General features: G+C 40.6%; 1 protein-coding gene and 1 long non-coding RNA gene across 2 annotated transcripts in view; one reads left to right on the top strand and one right to left on the bottom strand.

The window, feature by feature from the left end:
• METAP1D (methionyl aminopeptidase type 1D, mitochondrial) overlaps window positions 1-24,318 on the top strand; it is a 188,545-nt gene that overhangs the window by 77,367 nt on the left and 86,860 nt on the right. The window contains exon 2 of the mRNA XM_033944954.1: window positions 22,000-22,169. Within this exon, the coding sequence (XP_033800845.1) occupies window positions 22,000-22,169 (170 nt within the window). The remainder of the gene's footprint in view (window positions 1-21,999; window positions 22,170-24,318) is intronic.
• Window positions 9,650-22,381, bottom strand: LOC117360713. Its single transcript, XR_004539493.1, has 4 exons — window positions 22,122-22,381; window positions 15,111-15,188; window positions 14,022-14,291; window positions 9,650-10,173 (listed from the first exon to the last, which is right to left on the bottom strand). It is a non-coding gene; the product is annotated as an uncharacterized LOC117360713 (long non-coding RNA).

Genomic DNA, 24,318 nt, shown 5'->3' with positions numbered 1-24,318 from the left:
GCTTTGGCAGCGTCGGCTCTTTCTCTGACATCACTTCCTGGACTCATGCCTAGGAAGTGACATCAGAGGATGAGCCAACGCTGGCATGAGCAGCAGGTTGGAGTTGCTGCTCACACTGGGAACGTTAAACAGGTACGGAGAAGGGGCATGTGCACACGGCAGGAGGGGGTGGGAAAGGAGCGGATGGGGTGGGGAGGGGTGCCACCACTCCAGGCGCCTCTCAATCTCACTACGCCACTGCCAAAAGGACCCTTTAAGGTAATGTGATCTCTAGCAGTAGTATCCTGAGAGTATAGCTAGGAGTCACTGTGCCATTTTTGAACACAGCACTGGAATAGGAACAAATGAGGATTGCTTCTGCCTAGACCCTATTGTACTCCCTGTGATGGAGGAGGCTGATACTAATTTCTATAGCACTGCTAGACCTATATATAACTGTACATTAAACATGTAAGATACAATCCCTGCTCAATAGAGCTTACAGTCTAATTAAAACAGGACAACTAGGGGTTAGGGAATTTCTCATAGAGGGAATGATAAATAGACATGGGCACTTTATGGCTCAGACAGTTGCTTAGAGAAGCTTCTGACTGCTGAAAATAGAAAGAAAGATCACAGCCTTGAGAGGTTAAGGGTCAAAATATTTGTTGTATCATATAATTGCACTCACCTGAATGATTGAAACCTTCATGAGTCAAATCAGCATTTTCGGCCTTATTAACAACAAAAAAAGCAGTAATGAATTAAATGGAAAGACGTGCAGACTCCTGCACATTCCTTATTTATTTCTTTTAAATTAATGATCAATAATTTGAAATTAGCAAATGAATACTAAAATTTCACATTAGAAATTGCAGGAAGATACCATGTTCAACTTTGGAACACAGAATCTGTGTCAGTTTCTGTTTGCTGAGCTATTAGTCGAAAAGCATTATTGCTCACCTGTAACAGGTATTTTCCTTAGATAGCAGGATTATTAGACTTGAAGTTGGCATGGTCATCAGGATGGTTCCTAGCAAAATAGGGTGCTTTGGAGGGAGGTAATATTTCCTCCCAGCCCCTTTAAGGAGTGGCTTAGGAGTTCAGGGGCCATGGCTTTGCTCCCAGGATGGAAAAATATCAGCAGCTTTTTGCTGGTGGTATTTTTCCAGACATAATATAGCTTGCCTTGTTAACTGCAAACTGTGTAAATAAATTTACATAGTAATGAGCTCTGTTGCTTTACATCTCATATCTACTATATGCATCCCATGGTACCTAATAATACTGTGTTACAGTAATGTAACATATACTATTGCCCTTTCATATATGTTAAGGGGCAAATATGCACGTTAAGGCCATAATGCACCTTAAAAATACCACTCTAAAATGCAGAATAAAGCAATGTGAAATCTAAACAGAAAACAGTAGATTAAACAAATTAAGGGTTATTTTGTAACAGGTCAGAAGGGTGCTATTAAACTAATATATAACGCCAGGAAATACGACCATGTTTCACCATTACTAATAGACGCCCACTGGCTTCCAATTGGTCATAGAATCACCTTCAAAATAATGCTACTTATCTTTAAAACTTTAGCCTTTAACGAACCGCAATTTATATCCAAACTATTAATACCTTACAATTCTCAACGCTCACTCCGCTCAACCGGCCATAATCTTCTTACAGTCCCCTCTTTAAAAATTATTGGAACAAGAAGATCTGACTTATTCTCCGTGATGGGACCACAATGGTAGAATGCCCTACCGCAATATATTAGAAATGAAAAAGACGTCATAATTTTAAAAAAACTTTTAAAATCTTATCTATTCAAAGATGCTTTTAACATTTAATTCTCAGTGAGATTTTAATCATGCTGTGGTTTAATTACCCCTACCCTATTGTTTTTTTCCACTTTCTACCATAAACTGAAAATTGTAATTTTTATTCCTTCCCTCCCGATTCATGTCTGTTTTATATGAAATTGTATTGTTAAATTCTTTGTTTCTTTTTACTATATTATATTTTGAGTATGTACATCGCTTAGTAATTCAAATAAGCGATTTATCAAATATATTAATAAGCTTGGAAACTTGGAAACTATCTAGGCACCTAATTGGGCCTATTTTATAAAAATATGTGGAGGGACATTTTTGATAGGGCATCTAAGTCTGACTTTTGACACTTGGAGAAAAATGTCCAAAAATTGGATAGATAAAATGTCCATTTTCAAAACTGCAAGATGTCTAATTTTTTTTTCTGAAATGGCCCAGCTGACATCTAACCTTTTTTTTGTCATTATTGAAAAAAAAAGTCCAAAACAAGCCATTTGCATGTAGGAGGAGCCAGCATTTTTAGTGGATTGGCCACACAGACATACCAGCAGAGCAGTGGGGCACTCTAGGGGGCACTGCTGTGAACTTCACATTAAGGATGCCAAGTACACATCTCACCATAACCCCTGTACATTATATGGTGAGCCCTCCAAAACTCTCCCAAAACCTTCTGTACCCACCTGTCTACAACCCCAATAGCCCTTATGTCAGCAAGACATTAGGTTTTTGATGGACTCACATTTTTTTACCACATGCACTAGTTAGGATGGCATATGGACCTAGGTCCCCTTCTCTGCAGTCCACTATGCTGCCCACCTGGCTGCTCTAGAGACCTGCTTGCAGCTCTATAAGGACTGGCCAAAGTACCTGCAGCTGTACTGCAGATATGTACTGTTTCATGCATATATTTGGGGTGGGTGGGAGGGGGTTAGTGACCACTGGGAGAGTAAGGGGGGGCCATATTTTCATCCCTCCAATGGTCATCTGGTCTGTTTGGCCATCTTCTCTCCTGCATTTGAGCTCAAATAACCTCTCCTTCTCCCCCTTCCTTTAGTTTTAACCTTTTTATGCTTACTTTTCTGAATTTATTGTAGTTCTACCTCTTCCCTTTTGTGTAAAACTGAGTCTGTTTTTATTTTTGTCAATTGTTTATATATTGGTTTTTTCATGATGATATATATTCCCATTTTACTGTACATAACCTAGAAATCACGATAGGCAATTAAACAAAATTTTAATAAGCTTGAAACTTATTTGTTTTAAAAGCAGATCAAGCTCAAAATGTCCAAATTGCGCTCTGGACATTTTGTAAAATGTTTGATTATCGCTGTAAAATGTCCAGTTGCTAATCCTGCCCAAAACATGCCTCTAACACGCCCCCCTTAAGATTTAGACACACTGAAGACAAAATGACCAGAAAGACGTCTAGAAAGTCAGTTTCAAAAAAGCTTTCTTGGACATTTTGACTAGTAAGACATCCAAGTGCCAGTTTATGCCATCTGTTGGACATCTATCTTTTTTGAAAATAAGCCCCGTAGGCACCTAAAAACTGCAGAAATTATGGTGTCAGGTCAAAAGTGCGCCGGGACAAAGGCGCACGCAGACAATTGAGCGCAGTGCGGAGGCGTGCGCCAAAGAAAATTACTGTTTTTAGGGGCTCCGATGGGGGGTCGTGGGGTGGAACCCCCCCCACTTTACTTAATACAGATCGTGCCGCGTTGTGGGGGGTTTGGGGGGTTGTAACCCCCCACATTTTACTGAAAACTTCACTTTTTCCCTGTTTTTAGGGAAAAAGTTAAGTTTCCAGTAAAATGTGGGGGGTTACAACCCCCCAAACCCCCCACAACACCGCCGCAATCTGTATTAAGTAAAGTGGGGGGGCTCCCCAACAAAAACCCTCGTCGGAGCCCCTAAAAACAGTAATTTTCTTCGGCGCGCACCTCCGTCTTGCGCTCAGTTGTCGGCGCGCGCCTTTGTCTTCCGTGATTATGTCTATGAACCGAAATTGTGGCTGAAATGAGGCAGCTGAGTTTTACCCCTTCTCAGTAACTGGATACACATATATAGCTACTCTCTGGCCAAGATCCATCCCTGAACACACCTACATCCAAGTCATGTAAAAGTATGTGTGTTCACAATGTGTCATTTATATAGGGAGGGAGCTAATTTTATAAGCAACATTTTTTCTTATATACAATTGAAAATGCTTTTATAATAACTGTTTAGAGCTTTAATGTAAAATCGTAAAATCCTGATCATGCCAGATTTGGTCCACAAACATGATTCATCAGGTCACAAAGACCAATCCCATTTAAACGACAAATGAATGCTGTTTACTAAAAGTGCTGGAATAAATTGAGTACAGGAGCACCTCTGTTGCTGGTGTTGCTGGGATTATGACTGACTTCACTTCTGCAGCAGCACCCAGCAGAAGTTGGCTGTGTTCCAGCTGGATTCCAGTGGCACCTGTTCTCCACTCTTCAGTCTTGATCCCAATGATACCAGCAGCACTCCTGTGCTCATCTACAGTGATATTGATAGGAGCACTCTTGAAGCCTTCTGCATGAAAAAGAAAGCAGCCCCCCAGTCAAAGAGGACGACTTCATGTCCATATCAGCTTGGATATTGCTTGTTTGTTTGTACTGTTCCTGCACCACTTATTCTTGTTGGGGTTCCTGTATTGGGCCTTTTCATGGTTGAGCGTTACCGCTGTCCTCCTAGGAATGTTTATTTTGCTGTTCTTCATTCACTCATACTGTTATACTGTAATGTTGTGACTTATGATTCTTTGTTATGGTGTTGGCTGCTTTTCCAATAAAAATTATTTAAAAAAAAAAAAGAAAAGAAAGCAGAATGGGGCCTTAGGTTCATATGTGCACTGCAGTCCAATGCATCTCTGCTCCTCTTGGACATGACCTCTGTTAGTGGAGACATCAGAGCTGCAGTGCCCTGTGCTACTTCTTTCTTTTTCAGTTTGATGGAGGTGGCAGCAGCAAGATAGGAAGCTGTCTTAACTAGGAAGTGAATTGCTGGACTTGGTGAGGTGCTGGACAATAGAGATACTGGAATGAGGAAAAATTGTGGAGATGCTAGATTGCATGGGTTAGGGGCACAGATGGAGAGAGAAAGTGTTTGTGTGCAAAGATGCTGCACTATAAGCAGGGAGGAGAGAAAGAGAGAGACTAGAGGGAGAGAAAGAGAGTGTGTGGAGAATCTGGACTTTAAGGGGGTGGCAGAGAGAATGTAATTGTGGTGATGCTGCATTACAAAGGGGGACAAAGAAAATATGGAGATTCTGGGCTATAAGGGGGCAGGGAAAGGAAGCTGCAGGACTACAGGAGGAAGAGAAAGAGGGAAGATGCTGGATCATGGGCATGGAAGGGAAGAATGAGACAATCGGGAGATGCTAGACTGCAGGCTGGAGAACAAAAAATGAAACCCTAAAGAAAGGGAGGTAGCAAAATCTCAAAATAGGCAAAAAACCTCCCAAACCCCAAGAAATTTAAGTTAGTGGAGTTCTTCGTTTGCCTTTGTCTCTTTCCCCTATCCATTTTCGTTTCTTGGGGTTTGGGAGGTTTTTTGCCTATTTTGAGACTGCAGGCTGGAGCACAACATGAGAGAGATGGAAGACACTAGGCATGGTGGAACCATGTTGGAAGAGTCATTGGGGGAGGGGGAGGCAGTGACAAAAAGATGAGTGAGAGGATGGTTTTAACTATAGAAATATGGTAAGTGGAAGTAGGTAAAAGTGGGAGTAGAAAGAAACAAGAGGTTAGGAAAATGGGAGATCTAGGGAAATTTGGCAGGACAGAAGATGAGAAAAGTTTAATAGGTGGGTAAAAAGGGAAGGAGATTGAGGATTGAAGGATGAGGAAGGTAAAATTTGACAGAGAGCCAAAAAAGAGAAGTAGAGGAAAGAGTTAAAAAAATCAAGACAGATATATAGAGAGAATGGAAGAAGACAGGAGGAGAAATGATAGATGACAAATGTAAATCAGACACTAGAAAGAAAGGAGACAGATAAAAGCAGAAAAGATAGATAAAGTGCCCAAATAACAAAAGTAGAAAATGTATTTTATTTTGAATTTATTAACTGGAATACTTGTATGTTAGCTTTGAAAGTTTGCATTGTGGATGTTTTTGTATTTTGTTCAGTATGGAAATACAGTCTTGATTTTATTTCTCCAGCATTATTGTATATGCTGAGTTTGACTTTTTGAAGTTTCCTGGTCAGTATTTATCTTCATATTTATAGTTATAATTTGTAATTCCTTGTTCTATATTTCCTCTATATCTCATCTCAGTCCTGGATTGTTACCTGCAGGAGGAGTAGCCTAATGGTAGCCTAGTACAGTGTTTCTCATCTTGGTCCTGGAATACCCCCTTGCCAGTCAGGTTTTCAGGATATCCACAATGAATATGCATGAAAGAAATTTGCATATAATGCAGGCAGTGTATGCAAATCAAGTTTATGCATATTTATTGTGGATATCCTGAAAACCTGACTGGCAAGGGGGTATTCCAGGACCAAGATGAGAAACACTGTACTAGGCTACCATTAGGCTACTCCTCCTACAGGTAACAATCCTGAAAAATATTTTCTCTTAGCCCAGGGGTGTCAAACTCGATCACATAAGGGGGCCAAAAATCCAAATATAGGCTAAGTCATGGGCCAAATTTTTTATTAGGATACTTAGGGGTCCTTTTATTAAGGTATGCTAACCGATTTAGCACGCGCTAAATGCGCACATTAATAAAACGTCCCCTTAGTCTTAGTAGAAGTATAGGGTTACAGTCTCTCCAACCCCACACCGGCTCTGTGATATAAACAAAATAAATATAAAAGACTTTTCTCTGTCTTTTAGGTTCTAGTTCACGCCTACTAACAACTCTCGCAGGATACACATTTCAAATCTGACATATTGTAATCACAAAACAGGAAATAAAATTATTTTTTCTACCTTTTGTTGTCTGGTCATTATTCAAATCATGTTGTGGTCCCAGGCTCTGGTTGTCTTCTCTATTTTTGTATGCTTTGTTGGTTAATACATTAAAACCAATCTCAGATGGGAGCAAATACTGGCATTTAGAAAATGATCAAAACTGAATGTAAAACAATGTACCAAGTCTAAATAATCCACTGATAAACAAAAAAATAGACTGGTAAAACTTAAGGTTTAAGATACCAAAAGTATTTGTGTACTCTCAGATACCCGTCTCTTAGATCAACGAAGTTTTCACTAAGGTTGTATATACGGGTTCAGATATCAATCATTGAGTACCAAAATTGCAAATAATATTGTGAAGTGCTATAAAGTGCTAAATAAACTCAAAGTAAGTATGAAAATAAATCTGTTGCACTTATCTTAATGCACCCAATACACCCTACGGGACCCGTTTCACCCGAATTGGGCTTCTTCAGGGGTCAAATTTTTTTGTTTATCATTTAGAAAATGATCACCAGAGAACAGAAAGAAAAATAGTTTATGCTGTATCTGAACTCTACTACCAGCGCTTAGGCAGAGTTAGGGAATCACTCATTCCCTAAAAATAACCTTAACCTTACCAGCTTTTAGGATTGCCACTTTCCCCTTCCCGCTTAAATTTTCTTCCCATTACTGGCATAGGGGGATTCTGATGCGCCGTCCTGAAGGTTCTCCAGGACCTGTCCTTTCCCAACATCGCTGCCTCCAACTAGAAAGTACATGAGTGCGTCGGGGTGAACCACATAGGCTCCAGCCTGACCAACTTTTCCGTCGCTTTCCGTTGCGTTGTCTCGAACAGTATAAAGCAAAGTCCCACCACGCACAAATACCTGAACTGACGCTTTTCTCGCGAGACTACAACTGCGAGATCAACCCCAGAATACAAAGCATTGTCACATTGTGCTCTTTTCCTAAATGATATGAGCAAGATTTTGACGCTTGTGCCTGTCGGCAGGCCAGCTTAAGTGAAAATGTGGAATTGTTTGGCAGGCCAAATTTTACTACAGCGCGGTCCAGAGTTTGACATGTCTGTCTTAGCCTGTTAGATGTCTCTTAAATGTTCAGATGTTCAAGCAAATAAAAGAAGCCTGCAAATATTTATTTTATTTGTTGGGATTTATTAACTGACTTTATGAAGAGATTCACCCAAAGTAGTGTATTGCAAAACGGTGTAACATAAAATTTTTCCATTTTGCTAGCAGCATGACAATAGTAAAAGGACCAAATTTAAACATAAATACAGTCAATAAGGTAAACTTGGAAATGGCAAATTGAAACAGTACTAGGATTGAAAGAAAACAGTAACAGAAATACATTTAATAGCAATTCAGAACAATCATATAATGAAATATAATAAATGTCAGTACAATACAATGATACCACATAGCATGACAGAGCATTCAAGTCACAGATATGCTAATGCTGTTTGTACAATACAATGAAATAAATCTACAGTAGGTTTTTGCATTAAATTTTTAAAATCAAAATCCATGCATTGAATTGTACTTTTTGCTGAAACCTCTTCCTTCTGAGCAAATCTGTGAAACTGCATTACATATCAATTGCATTTTTAAAAAAATCCTATCTAAGGTAGCATATATTAAAAAATTGTCAAAATGTGCACTTCTTTTTGCCTGCAGACTTTACACAGTTTTCAAAGAGAAAGCATATGTGTACCTTGGTTTTGAAGCTTGTGAAGTACCCTTAAATGTTTGCCTCTTCTCTTTGGAGCCTGTTTACTGAAGTGCACAGACCATCCATTAGATGCAAAAATTAACACATGATGAGAGCAAATTCTCTCTGCTAAATGTTGGAGGCATTCCCAGCATCTTCTTGTATAGTTATTGGATAGAAATGTACTTTGCCATGCAGGAAGCATATTGACAATTGCCCTCGGATTCTATAAACGTTACCAAATTTGGGCACCCAGAATTGGGTGCAGATTCCAAATCAGCGTCAGGCAGAGGGAGTATATTATTGAAGTCTACAAAATCCTGAGTAGAACAGGTAACAGTAAATCAATTTTTTACCCTTTCAAAAAGTACAAAACCAGGGGATATTCAATGAAATTGCATGAAATACTTCTAAAACAAATAGGAGGAAATATTTTTTTGCTCAAAGAATAGTTAAGCTCTGGAACTTGTTGCAATTAGCGTAGCTAGATTAAAAAAAAGATTTGGACAAGTTCCTGGTAGAGAATGACATGGAGATGAATACCCTTAGGGCGGGGACAGGGACAGAGCCTGTGATGCAGGGATGGGAACAGAGCCCACAGGGACGGGACATGGACAGAGACTGTGGAGACAGGGACAAACTTTGTACCTGTGTCATTCTGTAAAACTTGAGAGTGTGTGGAGCAGTGGTTAGAGCCACGACTTCAGCACCCTGAGGTTGTGGGTTCAACTCCTGTGAACTAGGCCAGTTACTGGGCAGACTTGTACGGTCTGTGTCTGTGTATGGCCGTTTGGAGGAGGATGGGCAGGGGAGGGCTTCAATGGCTGGGAGGGTGTAGATGGGCTGGAGTAAGTCTTAACAGAGATTTCGGCAGTTGGAACCCAAGCACAGTACCGGGTAAAGCTTTGGATTCTCGCCCAGAAATAGCTAAGAAGAAAAAAAAAAATTTTAAATTGAATCAGGTTGGGCAGACTGGATGGACCATTCGGGTCTTTATCTGCCGTCATCTACTATGTTACTATGTTACTATGTTACCTTGGGCAAGTCACTTAATCCCCCATTGGCCCTAGGTACATTAGATAAGAGTGTGAGTCCACCAGGACAGACAGGGAAAAATGCTCAAGTACCTGAATGTAAACCTCTTAGGCTATAAGTGGTATATAAATACTTAAAGAAATGAAAAATGAAGAAATGAGACTAGTATCAATATGTAAAAAATTAACACATCTTAGACAATTGGCAACTGAATTCAATGATTAAAAAAACCTGCAGAAGCTGCTTTCGGATTTCAATGAACTACGGTTAATTGATATCATTTGTGTCTTGTCTGCCATCTGCAACGTCCTTCCATCATGTGCCCAGCTGCTCAAGTGTCTTACTGTTATTGCAACAAATTCATCCATCGTCGCTGACATCAAGGAACATTTCCAACATTTAATAGATGCTTATTTTCTTGTTCATCCATTACACAGTTTAGGTTCTCTTCTACACCCATGTCTGAATGACAATCCAATTACTTTCCCTGATGTTGTTAAAAACATCTAGGCAACTGAATCTTTGGGAAGGTTGCACCAACACCAGATAGAAATGGAAGGCTCGGAGGAAATGATGTCACCATCCTCGATGGTCGGCTGAATGCAGAGCTCCGCATGCTCGGGCCTTAATTTAGTTCCTTCACTGTACAAAATGCATATAATTTCTGCAAAAAAGAAGCATGGATGTAAGACACCTTTGCAGATCAAGTTTGTAACATTTGGATGACCTCAACCTCAAGCTCTGAAAGATTTTGCTTTTGTGCCTAGCAGTGCAGTAGCCTCCAAGATGGCAGCACAAGGTGGGCAGTGTGTGTCCTCCCCAACTTTGGCAACTGCTCCGGAGGTAACAATGTCTGCAACAGCCCAGTCGGAGCTGATGGCATAAGTGAAAGATCTCTTGCACGAAATCAGAGCTGATATAAAATTGGTGCGGGTCGAGCTCTCCACGTTAGCTGCTGATCTCCAGGGTGAGATTGCAGAACTTGGGCACCACATCGGGGAGTCGGAAGAGCGCCTGGATGAACACTAGGACTAGCTTCAAGAATATGATATGTGCACAAAGGACTTTCAGGCGCAGCAACCATACTTGTTAGATAAGCTGGAGGACTTGGAGAACTGGGAATGTCGCTTGAATATGTAAACTGTGAGTGGGTGGTCCAGCAGGTGGCTAGCATGCTACTCTCCACTGATACCTTTTCAATTTCTCCTGATACTATTGGTATTGAAAGGGTGCATCAAGCCCTCACAGCACCCCATGGCAATCGGCTGCGAGATATAATTGCCTGTTTCTCCAATTTCAAAACCAAGGAAGCGGTCATGAAGGCGGTTAGAGCCCAACCTAATCTCAAGTGGAATATCTTTGAGATTGAACTGTATCAAGAGTTAGCATCTGTGATGCTTCGGAGGAGAGCGGAGATGAAACCAATGTTGCTTTACTTACAGGACAGAAATGTGAAGTATCGGTGGCAACATCTGTTTGCACTAATGTTTTATCTGGAGGGCAAATTGCAAATGGTGCGGTCCCTAGAAGAAGCGGCCCAACTATTTCCTGCGGAATAGTTTCTTCAGGGGCAGCAAAAGGACCTTCCCCTTCTTCAGCTTCATGGCTTCCCCAGCCTCATTGGCAGAGAGTGGGCCGCACCGTGGGCGGACTAACTAGGCAGTTCCCGGGGGCCACCACACATCCTAGACCTGCATGAGGTGGAGCCTTCAGAATGGGGTGTGGATCTGAGTTCGAGAACAGTTTGCCAGCCGGTGTCTAGGCACCTTTCAGACGTTTGAGGGTGGCCTGGGATTATTGGACTGTTGTTGGCTTTTTTGTTTTGAGGCGGGGGCTAATACTCTGATTGTTTTATTGCTTAGATGTTGGCATTACTGATTGGATGTTGGCGTTACTGTTTGGATGATTGGAGCATGTGGAGAGCCCTTCCTCTTGAAATCCAGGCAGGCCGGGGGGGGGGGGGGAGGAGGGTCTACCTGGGACCGAGAAATAGAAGGCTCTGTTTTTGATTCATAAACAGTTGTACAGAATATGATCCCTTTTTATACTTTAATAAAATATAAATATAAAATCATAAGTGTTTAAGGCTTGTGCAAATGAGGACAATGGAGCCTATGGGGATGGGGCGAGGACAGAGACAGTGCCTGCAGGGATGGGGACAGAGCTTGTGGGACTGCTATTGAGACAGACATGGGGGAAGCAACTGCTTGCCCTGGATTGGTAGCATTGCCACTATTTGGGTTTCTGCGAGCAGTGGCGTAGTAAGGGTGAGTGGTGTTGGGTTGCGCCCCGCCCCCTTCCCTTTTTAACTTCTCCGATGTGAGCAGCATGCCAACGTTGGTGTTGGCTCGACCTTTGATGTTGCTTCCTAGGCATGGGTCTCAGAAGTCATGTCAGAGAGAGTGCCAATGCTGACGCGGGCAGCAACTTTGCTTCGGGTAAGTAAAAGAGGTATAGGGGAAGGGGTGCCACGCCCTTAGGAAGACTTTAACTGGGGCAGACTGCCCTACCCCCCCCCTTTCCGCAAACCCCTCACTACACCACTGTCTGTGAGGTACTATCACCTGGATTGGCCACTGTTGGAAACTGGGCTAGTTGGACCATTATTCTGACCCAGTATGGCTGTTCTTATTCTAACAGCTTTTGGCCACCCAGTGTGGTCCTACACGGAGGACCTCATTAGGCTCTCACTTTGTGGCATTGGAGCACCTAAACGGAGGTGCTCACTTATAGAATCACCTCCTATAATGTTTCAGCAAATAACCCCAGCAATACAGCAGGATACTATTAACATTTTTGTTTTTAAAATTATACTAAAGACATCTGGGATAAAACCTATGGGAAAAATTTTTAATAGAAGAATATTTTCTTGTAAGAAATGTTTTTAAATGAGTGATAACAACCTAGTAACTTTTGCCTTGTTTTTCCAAAGAGAGCTAACCTGAGGAGACCTTTTTGCTCAGTTTTCTAGCTGCTGTGTAGTAACACCATGGGCCTGCAATTCAGGAAACAGTGAAGCATGGTGTCCATATCCCATGATTTCCTGAAATAAAGAAAGAGCGGGCGCAGCATCTGGAGAAAAGGAGGCTCCTTTAAGCAGCCTGTTTCCTGTAAGCTAAATTGGAGGACCTTGTCCATGCAAATGGATTTCAAAATTGAGCCTGCCCTTTGACTGTCTCCATAATTACACTAATCTCTCTGTATTTTATTTGGCTGCCAGAAGAATTAACCCCTGGAAGCAAGGCCTGATGGTGGTGTGGCCAGCACAAGGATAGGCCTTGCCATGTGAATACTCTGTTGTTTAGAGGAGCCTGCACTGAGGACCTCATTACAACACACTTTGACTGATCTGAAAACTCTTGCATGTGAGATCCTGTTGATTAGGATTTGAAGCAGACATTTTATATCCTAAGGTACAGATAATAAAGATGTATTGGCTGCAGAGAAATGTCCCTTTATAGCTTTGATGTAATCAACATCTGTCAACAGAATAAATTTGCTTTTGTTTGGTTTCAAGGGCTCTTGTCCTGCTTTGCTCAATCAGTTTTGTCTCCCGCCTCAGGCATTCCACTGTGTCGTTCTGTTCTGTAGCAAACGCACAGGTTATTGCTCATGAAATGCGATCTTCACTTCTGTCACAAGGGTTATTTAGAACCAGGGGAAAAAATCTTTTTAATCTTTCACTTTTTAATTCAGACACGTGTGCTAAAGAACTAGGGAATTAAATTTGAAATATGTTTTATATTCAGAATACACATTACAGATTCATTCAACTACAGTGGAACTTCTTTAATTCAAAGAGGCATTATCACAGAAGGAAAATCACAGTACCTAGGACGTGTTCCATTGGCTATTAAAAGTTTTCATCTAGGGTTACCAGAAGTCCGAATTTACCTGGACAGGTCCTCTTTTTAGAGGACTGTCTGGGTGTCCAGATGGTTTCCTGAACTGGAGGAAGTTTGTCCGGGTTTTGGACTCTCTCCAGTCCAGCCCCCACCCTGGACTCGGGTATGGCTCTCCAAGTCTCACCTGTCCCCAGTACCTCCTGCAGCGCTGCAATTTCAAAATTTTGGGCAGCCGGCAGCATTAGTAACATGATCCTGCTGCTGTTGTACTGCCCCAAAAGCCTTCATTCTGCAGCGACCCATCTGCAGATACAGGAAGTGCTGCTGAGTAAAAGCTTCTGGAGCAGGATCCATGCTGACGGTAGCAGGATCATGTTGCTAACGCTGCTGGCTTCCCTAAATTTTGAAATTGCAGTGCCAGAGGAGGTACTGGGGACAGGGGAAACTTGTAGAGCCATACCCAACTCTGGGGTGGCCCAGATGGGGGGTTGGAGAGAGAGAGAGAGATGCTGCACTGGGGGGGGGGGGGCAGTTTAGGGGCAAGACTAGCAGGATATAGGGGCAGGCAGGGGCATTGTGGATGGGGCAGGGCCAGGTGCCTTCTTTTTTGGCTTAACAAATATAGTAACCCTATTTTTATCAGAATACAGGATAGACCACATCGTACCTGACTCTCATCCTCCATGCAGTCATCCACTATAATGACCCAACTAGTGGGCCTAGAGCTTTGCTAATCCACTGCTTCTGTCTCCTTTTCTTCTCACACAATTCACAGTCTCAGCTCATTTATTTGATCTATGGAGTGCCATGTGGCTCAGATGATTGAGCTGAGCATGAACTGCTTGTGAGGGAGGTGTAGCTGAAGCATTAATTTATTTAATCGTTTTTTTTTGTTGTCTCTTCATATACTACTGATTGCACTACTGGTGTCCATTTCCTGGAAGAGGTATGAGTAGAGAACAATTAATAGAATCCTTGATAAGAAGGTTAATAAGTAAAGTCAGTGTCAATGCTGTGAATTCCATTTGCCACGTTATAAAGATTGACCCAAATTCTATATATGGTGCCTTAAGTTTCGCAGAACCAATTTGCATGCACAACTTAATTGTTTACTAAGGCAGTCAGTGACAATGATTGACAATTAACACCTAATAATTGACAATAATTAGCATTAATTATAAGTTACATGCACAGTTTGTAGGCGCATTCTATAAAGTATTATGCGTCACTTCTAGTGTGTGGCTCACAAAAGGGGGTGTGGCTAGGGGAGGAGCATGGGCAGATCGTGGTCATTTCTAAAAGTTAAGCGTACTGTTATAGAATACGTCCAGTCCGCAGACAAGTTAGGTGCTTAGTTTTAGGCCTGGTTTTCCTTCGACTAAAAGAGTGCACCTAAATGACTCTATATGACTGCTAAGCATGGTTCTATATTTAGCAGGAACCTTTTATAGAATTGGACTAAGTGCCTTTCTGATCAGTGCCAATATTTTTGGTGCACTCAGTGTGCTATGGATATATATAAGAGTAATTAGTAACGTTTCTAAAATGTTATGTTATTTGTGGTCTTATATCCCGCCAAATCCTCCTGAGCAAAGTTTAAGGCAGGTCTGCGTGCAATCATAGGGCATTTACAAATGAAAATATCGCTATGTACAAATACCACCCAATCTCCTAAAATACCACTGTAACTTAATGTCAAGAACCATTTTCTGATAGCAGTAATCGTGATGAATTTTTGTAGATTGTAAGCACTCACAGGAAAGAAGATGGAACCTACGTTGTCTCAAAAACTCCTTTCAATTATTTTTCTCTCCATCCAGTAAAGTATCAGAACCTAAAAAGAATGCAATTGTTTTATTCTAGCTTTGCAATTGGAACTCTAGACTACGTGATTGCACACAGTAATCTAAAATCAAACTGTTTCTAAAAGAATTTCCATTAAATAACTACTTTACAATAATGTTGGTGATGTAATTTCTTTAAAAAAAAATAAAAACACACCCCATAAACCCAAACCTAGCAGTGCCAGACAGCAGACACTTGTTTAATTTTCAGAAAATGTTTTCAAGGGCTTCTCATTCTGAGTCCCAAATTCACAACATACAACTGCGGTATTTCCCTCAAGCATATCTTGATTCTGTCACCTCTAAACCTTCTTCCGTATAAGAAAGAAATCTAAGAGAGGATGTGCTGTGAGCTGGGATTTAACTGAGATGAAGAAAACACTGAGAACCTTTTTCAGAGTGGTAGGGGAAGTGTGAGAAGGAGACTGGTGAGATACGGACAATTCTTCCTGTCTGTGATGATTGATGATGTTGCTGTATTGAATTAACTGTGAATATGCTGCTTCAGGGCAGAAATCCTCAAAATACTTTTCTAAAAAGGAAGCAAGGAGACACTACTGGATTTATTTTTTTTCATGCCTTTAACCCTAGCTGGCCTATAGATGAGTGAATATTATTCTTGCAATGTCATTTATTTGGTCCTAGAAATGAAACATAATTTCCTGCATTTGTTTTATTAAAGTTTGCTTACAAGTTTTATAAATTGACTGTCCTACAGGTTATCCTTCTGTTTACTTTGTTCCTGTATGAACTCCACCTGTCATAGAAGATGTTTCTGTTATAACAGTTGTGAAAATAGCAGTTTGTCACTTTTTAAGAATCTAGAATCAAATTTAAGTATTAGGCAAAACATAACATTATTTTCAAAATGTTGCTCATATTAAATTAGATGCAGCAATTTTACATATTTTTTGTATTCTTGGAGTGGAGGAATATCTAAATGGTCAAAGGAATGAGCTGAGAACCAGGAGAGTATTCTTCAGATCTTACTGAGGCTTCTTGTGACCTTGGACAAGTCACTTAAACTTCCATTGCCTCAAAAACAAAGATGAAAGGCCATTCTGTAAAGGGCTTCTAAATTTAGGCACCAGTTCTGTGAACTAACCCTCCCCCCCCCCTTTTTGCAAAAGTGTAGCATGGTTTTTAGCGCTGGCCACGGTGGTAACAGCTCCGACACTCATAGAATTCCTATGAGCATAGGAGCTATTACTTCCACGGCTGGCGCTAAAAACTGTGCTATGCTTTTGTAAGAAAGGAGGGGGGTAAGTTATAGAACAGGTGCACTTATGCACATGAATGTCACAAATTGGCATTTACATGCCTATGTGCTAGGCACTATTCTATAGTGACCATAAAAAAAGGAAAACTAATCTCCACGGAAACAGAACCAAAAAGCCAAAAAATGGAGAAAAGATCAAAACCAATCGAGGATATATAACTTTAAGTGGATATTTATTGAGATAGGTCCGTTGGACCTGCCACAGTCCATGTTTCAGCCTAATGAGCCTGTCTTAGGGCTAGTAAATCAGTATCTAAAATGAAATTTTATAAAATCTAGTACCAAAGAAATATAAAAACAACAGCATAAAGGCATTTTATAACAAAGGTAAGCAATTAAAGCTAACTTAATAGATTAAAGTTAACATCAAAACCCTGAAGAAACTGATAAATAAATTGTAAAATTGCAATTATGTGGTTATAAATTTAAAATCAATGATAAAAAAAATTGCAAATAAAATATAATGAGTAACCCGTCCCTTTTACAAAGGTGGGGTAGTGGCTGCTGGGTGGCAAATGCTCCAACACCCATTTAATCCCTATTGGCATCAGAGCGATTACCATTGCCCCCCATGATAATTGCCTTTGCAAAAGGAGGCAAAATTATATTAATAGAATTGATAAAATAAGGTGTGCATTGGAGAAAGTATATAACAGAATGAATCCTACCATGTGGAGTCTAGAAGGGTCCAAAGACAGATTTTTCCAAATCACTCAAAGCAAATAAGAGATGTTTCTAATTGTAAAAGAAAGTATAAAATACATACTGCAATAATATAGGCATATACAAACAGGATGCATTTGTGGTAAATTTATACGTTTAAATAAATATATATTACAACCAACCAACCAGTCTACACAGTCAAGTTACATTATTATGTCCACCTACTAATAACCATAAGATGCTGGATGGTTGCTAGAGGTATCTGGAGTCATGCAGACTGCAGTGCATCTGACAGTTGCTGATGAGTGCGTGGTGGTGGATCCAGTCATCAAATATGTCGATCAGGGTGGTCCAAAATGTGCTCGATTGGGGTAAGGTCTGGGAAATTCGAAGGCCAGAGAAGTAGCTGGAAGTCTTGATTATGCTCTGCGAACCACTCACAAATAATTCTGGTAGTATGACATTACATTGTCTTGTTGAAAGATCCTATTGGCCATAGGTAAAACCATCAACACGTATGGGCGTACTTGATCAGCAAGAATGGAGAGATACCCATAATCATAAGAGCATAGGAATAGCCTTACTAGTTCAGACCAATGGTCTATCTAGCCCAGTAACCTGTCCTCATGGTGGCCAATCCAGGTCACTAGTACCTGACAAAAACCCCCAAAGTAGCAACATTTCATGCTACCGATCCAGAGCAAGCAGTTGCTTCCCCTAAGTCTGTCTCAATAACAAACAATGGACTTTTCCTTCAGGAAATTGTCCAAACCTTTCTTAAAACCAGCTATGTTAACCGCTCTTACCACAACCTCTGGCTAAGCATTCCAGAGTTTAACTATTCTCTGAGTGAAAAAAATATTTCCTTCTATTGGTTTTAAAAGTATTTCCCTGTAACTTCATTGAATGTCCCCTAGTCTTTGTAATTTCTGACAGAGTAAAAAATCGATCCACTTGTATCTGTTCTACACCACTCAGGATTTTGTAGACTTCAATCATATCTCCTCTCAGCTATCTCTTTTCCAAGCTGAAGAGCCCTAACCTTTTTAGTCTTTCCTCATACAAGAGAAGTTCCATCCCCTTTATCATCTTGGTCACTCTTCTTTGAACCTTTTCTAGTTCCACTATATCTTTCTTGAGATAAGGCGACCAGAACTGAATGTAATCCTCAAGGTGAGGTCACACCATGCATTGATACAGAGGTATTACTGTATAATATTGTTTGTCTTGTTAACCATCCCTTTTTTAATAATTCCTAGCATCTTGTTTGTTTTTTTTGGCTACTGCCACATGTTGAGCGGAAGGTTTCATTGAATTGTCTGCAATGACACCCAGCTCTTTTACTTCGGCGCTAACCCAAGGTTTAGAGTGCCTTCCAGAGGTATCAGGGGACCCATAATAAGAAAACATTCCCCAGCCCATAACACTGCCGCCAACAGCTTGTGTGTGTCCAACAGCGGGTGCTGTGTGTTTGACCTCGGCAGCTCTAAACCATCTTTCTTGTAAGAAAGAAATCTAAGAGAAGATGTGCTGTGAGCTGGGATTTAACTGTGATGAAGAAAACATTGAGAAACTTTTGGCCTGACACGCCAACATCCATCTGTTCGATGGAGCTCAAAATGTGACTCATTGGAGAATGATTCATTAAAAATCTGTGCTAAACTGAAGATGCCAGTTGGTGGAAGTCCATTTTCGGTACTCCTGTGCAGACGTTTTTTTGCGATGAACCCTCATGAGCATGAGTACAGTCACCAGCCGTCTGCTACAGAGCCCCATTTGCAACAGGGTTCGCTGCACAGTTGTTTTGGACACATCTTGAAGCCACCTGGTTTGTTTGGATGGTGAATTGCTCCATGGTAGAGTGCCAATTGGCCTGTACCAACCTGCGCAGCTGACATTCCCCTCTCACATTGATGGCTCATGCTGCCCTATAATTACCATGTTGGGTCATCAAAAAAGTTTCAGCGCGTGAACAGCTCACAAACTCCGCCTTTTCCAGAATGCTGCCACCCTTGGCCTGGTAGCAGATGATCATGCCTTTTTCATTGTCTGATAAATCATGCTTTTTTTTTCCCATGGTTGCTATATTGGCAACTTGTTGACATCCCACCTTATATACCCATGACGTCTGCGTGCAACACGTGCATTTGTTCATTAGCTGTGCATCCCTGACGTCAGAGGTAGGCGGTGGTCATAATAATGTGACTCGACTGTGTAAAATACATTTGAAAGGGTATAATGCACCATTAAGAAGTGCTTATTGGTATATTGTGTGCCAATCTATGTAACTAATGTTAAGTGATAAAAGACAGTAGGCTCAAAGGAGTACCAATGAACTGTAGTCTCAAAAGAAAAACAAAAATCTTTCAAATAGCTGATGTCACGTAACAAGGTGTACTGAAAACTTGCAATTTAAAAAGCAAACCATATAAAAAAAACCTTACAAAACGTGAGCCGCACATACCTCAGAAACTACTGCTGGATGTAAACCACCACTACAAACAATTCCTGCAAACCGCGGGGAAAATGAGAGTCACATATGAGTGGGTTTAAAACCCATGTCATGATGTGAAAAAATGCAAATACATCTCAATATACCATATCGTTGACAAATATTCCTTGTTTATAGCATAATACTTTGATGATTTTGCACAGCATTTACTTCACATTCTCTCAACAAACTCAACACATTTATAGCATAATATGCGGGCAATATTTCACACGTTAGTGCCATATGCATTTAAAACTGGAGATAGAGTGAAACAATTATGTGGGGGTTTTTAAAATCCTTTATTTGGCATTGTTGCTCAGAAGCAACATGTGTTTCCTATGGCTCTTATGGGAGATCTGCATCTCCAAATAATAATAATAATAACAATTTTTATATACTGTCTGTTACTTGGCATTGTTGCTCTCATTCAACATCAAGTTACTTAAAGCAGCCGTTTTATCATGTGCCAATTAAAGGGTTAAACTCCCATATTTGTCTATGGTGTGGTATATCGAGATGCATTTGCATTTTTTGATACCATGATGTGAGTTTTAAACCACTGGTTTGTGACTCATTTTTCCTACAATTTGCAGGAGCTGTTTGTAGTAGCAGTTTACATCCAGATGTATTATAATTTTAAGACAGGATTTGATCATGAATTTTCAGTTTAGCATAGATTTTTAATGAATAATTTTACATATCAAGTAATTGCAATTTTGCGGGATTTTTTGCAATTATTTTTATTTTTTTCTTAAATAAGGCTACTAAAATAGCCTGTTGTCTTCATCATAAAGCATATGCAGACAGACTTAAAGATCTCAATATGTATGCTTTGGAAGAAAGGTTGGGGAAGGGAGATATGATAAGAGATGTTTAAATACCTTCATGGCATAAATGCACAGGAGGCGAGTCTCTTTCAATTGAAAGGGTGTTCTGGAATGAAGAGGCATAGAATAAAGGTGGCAGGGGATAGACTCAGGAGTAATCTGAGGAAATACTTCTTCACAGAAAGGTAGTGAACTCGTGGAATGGCATGCGGTAGATGGTGAAGTTGAAGATTGAAGCTGAATTCAAGAAAGCTTGGGACAAGTACTTAGGATCTCTATGTAGATGGCATGGATGGGCAGACTGGATAGGCCATGTATCTTTATCTGCCTGCTACTCGCGCTGGCTTTCCCTCTGATGTCACTTCTCTGCTCTGTGACCCGGATGTGATTTCAGAGGGAGCTAGGCCTACATGAGCAACAGGCTAGTGTAGTTGCTCATGCTGGCAAAGATTTTAAAGAGGTACGGGGGCGAGGAAGGGAGAGCAGAAGTGTGGCTTGGTGGAGTGGAGAGATGCCGGTGCCCTCCCTGCCCCCCCTCCCTTACTATGCCACTGGTCCTACAGGATATTACCACAGCATGCATTATGGTTCTAAGATCAGTCACTTCTGAAAAGTTTCCTAAAAACAGAAGTGCTAAAAGTTGAGCAAATGAAGGCTTTGCTGTTGACATTGTGTGTGTGTATTTATATGGTTAATTCTGAATCACTGATGACCCTTAATTTTTGAATCTCTATCTATAGCAGTGGTCTCAAACTCAAACCCTTTGCAGGGCCACATTTTGGATTTGTCGGTACTTGGAAGGCCGCAGAAAAAAATAGTTAATGTCTTATTAAAGAAATGACAGTTTTGCATGAGGTAAAACTCTTTATAGTTTATAAATCTTTCCTTTTGGCTAAGTCTTAATAATAATATTGTCATTTATAGCTAAAGAGATATGATCAAGAAACTGTTTTATTTTACTTTTGTGATTATGATAAACATACTGAGGGCCTCAAAATAGTACCTAGCGGGCCGCATGTGGTCCCCGGGCCACGAGTTTGAGACCACTGATCTATAGGGTTAACAGCATCCTGTCGGATATTATACTACATATTTTACCATTATTTCTAAATGCAAGTACAGTTAATAAGGTAGCTCTCAAACTGTCCACATTGTCTGCAGAGAATTTTTATCCAGTTTTCAAAGAGAAAGCACACGTGTTCTTCTCAATGCCGTCCTCGGGAACACTTGCACCTCAGTTTTGTGTAGGAAAATAATGTGCAGAGATGTGAGGAGAATGCAATCTCTCTGAGAACTATATCCACCGTGAGGGAAGGCAGTTTTCAGATAACTATTCTAGGAAAATAAATCACCATTTAGCCATGTAAATTTGAATTTGTAATCTAATTACCTAGACAAATCTTAAACTTTCACTAAACTGGCAATGCAACCTTTACACTTCTGATAAACTTAAAAGAAGATGGCATTTTGATAGACTGTTCAGCTTACTGATGGTGTGGTACTAAATGATATTTACCAATTTTTTTTCTTTCTTTTTACAGGCTGTGTGACTGCCTGTCAAAGAGTTTTCTCTTCACCAGTCAATCATATCTGCTTAAACAGGCACTTAGGCATTCAACAAAGAAGATATTTATTTTTCCAGAGACAAAGAAGTTCTACTTACAGTATAGTCTGGCCAGCTATGGTTTCCTTAGCTCATCCAGTTCCAGAGGTACTGTAATGCCTATTATCTGATCCCTTTTTTCCTGTCAATATAAAGGTTGACTGCACGAGTGATCAACTACATTCAAGCCCTGACAGCTGGGAGTTTGAATGCACGTCCGGTTATCCGAACTGGGGTTTGAAATCTCACCAATTATGTGATAGGCTTCCAAATCACAGCTTGACTCAAGAATGTGGCAGATCTTACTGCTAACCTGTAACCTTTTGTTAAAGCAATAAGAACATTGCACAGGTCATGCTGCTTTTGTGACTTGTTTTGTTAAACTTTAATGTTTGTGGAATGTGGTTACGGACTGTGATTCAGTCCACTTGTACAGCATGTTAAGGTAGCAAATTATACTAAGAAAAGAGCCCCAGAGTATTTTCCAGCTGTTTGGAGCCAATGCAAGCATAGTGGGCGTACTAGACACACCTTCAGCCTTACATCCCCACCCCTCACTTAACTTTCAACACCCCCCCCCTCAAGATTTTGATCATTAAACTCAACAATCAGCAGATAAAAAATCTATAAAAGCGCTGGTGAAAGTATGTACTGCTGGTTCTTTGAGTTTGTGTGGCAGTTAGGACTTCTTGTTTTGCTTTTGCAGCTGTTCTTTGCTGCCCCTCAGAAGCTGCTGCCCTAGGTGACCACCTAGTCTTGCCTAATGGTTGTATCAGCCCTGAAGCTGTTATTTCTGTAGCTGAACTTCTACATGTTTATATTAAGTCTTTGTGTTAATAAGAAGTTACCCGGGGTCCTTCTTTCAATACCTTTTTAACATATAGTGGCCTTTTGCCACTCTGTTAACAAAGAGGATAATAAAGTTGCCTCTTCAAGCAATTGTGCCTGTATGACCTGCACTAGTAATTAAAACAAAAGTTTGTACAGGCTTTTGAATTAAGAACATAAGAATAGCCTTACTGGGTCAGACCAAAGTTCCATCAAGCCCAGTAGCCCATTCTTATGGTGGCCAATCCAGGTCACTAGTACCTGGCCAAAACTCAAGGAGTAGCAACATTCCATGCTACCGATCCAGAGCAAGCAGTGGCTTCCCCCCATATCTTTCTCAATAATAGACAATGGACTTACCCTCCAGGAAATTGTCCAAACCCTTCATAAAACCAGCTACACTATCCGCTCTCACTACAACCTCTGGCAATGCGTTCCAGAGCTTAACTAGTTTTTGCAATTTTTGACAGAGTGAAAAATCGATCCACTTGTACCCATTCTACTCCACTTAGGATTTTGTAGGTTTCAGTCATATCTCCCCTCAGCCATCTCTTTTCTCATACGAGAGGAGTTTAATCCCCTTGATCATCTTAGTCGCTCTTCTTTGAACCTTTTCTAGTGCTGCTATATCTTTCTTGAGATAAGGAGACTAGAATTGAATGCAATACTCCAGGTGAGGTTGCACCATGGAGCGATACAGAGGCATTATAACATTCTTAGTCTTGTTAATCATCCCTTTTAAAATAATTCCTAGCATCCTGTTTGCTTTTTTGGCCACCGCCACACATTGAACGGAAAGTTTCAGCATATTGTTTACAATGACACCCAGATCCTTTTCTTGGGCGCCATCCCCCAAGGTGGACACTAGCATCCGGTAACTGTGATTTGGGTTATTCTTCCCAAAGTATATCACTTTGCATTTGTCCACATTAAATTTCATCTGCTACTTGGATGCCCAGTCTTCCAATTTCCTAAGGTCTGCCTGCAATTTTTCATAATCTGCATGCGTTTTAACAACTTTGAGCAGCTTAGAGTCATCTGCAAATTTAATCACCTCACTCGTCGTTCCAGTTTCCAGATAAATAAATTAAACAAGTTAATAAATAAGTTAAACAGTACCAGTCCCAGTACAGATCCCTTTGGCACTCCACTGTTTACTCTATTCCATTGAGAAAAATGACCATGTAACCCTACCCTCTGTTTTCTATCCAATAACCAATTCCTAATCCACAACTGAACTTTGCCACCTATCCCATGACACTTTAATTTTCTCAGGAGCCTCTCATGAGAAACTTTGTCAAAAGCTGGCTGAAAATCTATATACACTACATCTTCTCCTCCCTCTCTCCCCCCCCAAAAAAAAAAAATTCCGGCAAAGGTTGTGATTGTACAAAACATCAGCTTGCCCCTAGGAGTGCTTTACATAGTA

Source organism: Geotrypetes seraphini, chromosome 5 (assembly GCF_902459505.1).
Source record: "Geotrypetes seraphini chromosome 5, aGeoSer1.1, whole genome shotgun sequence".
Classification (NCBI taxonomy): domain Eukaryota; kingdom Metazoa; phylum Chordata; class Amphibia; order Gymnophiona; family Dermophiidae; genus Geotrypetes; species Geotrypetes seraphini.
This window is presented reverse-complemented; position numbering and strand designations above follow the sequence as displayed.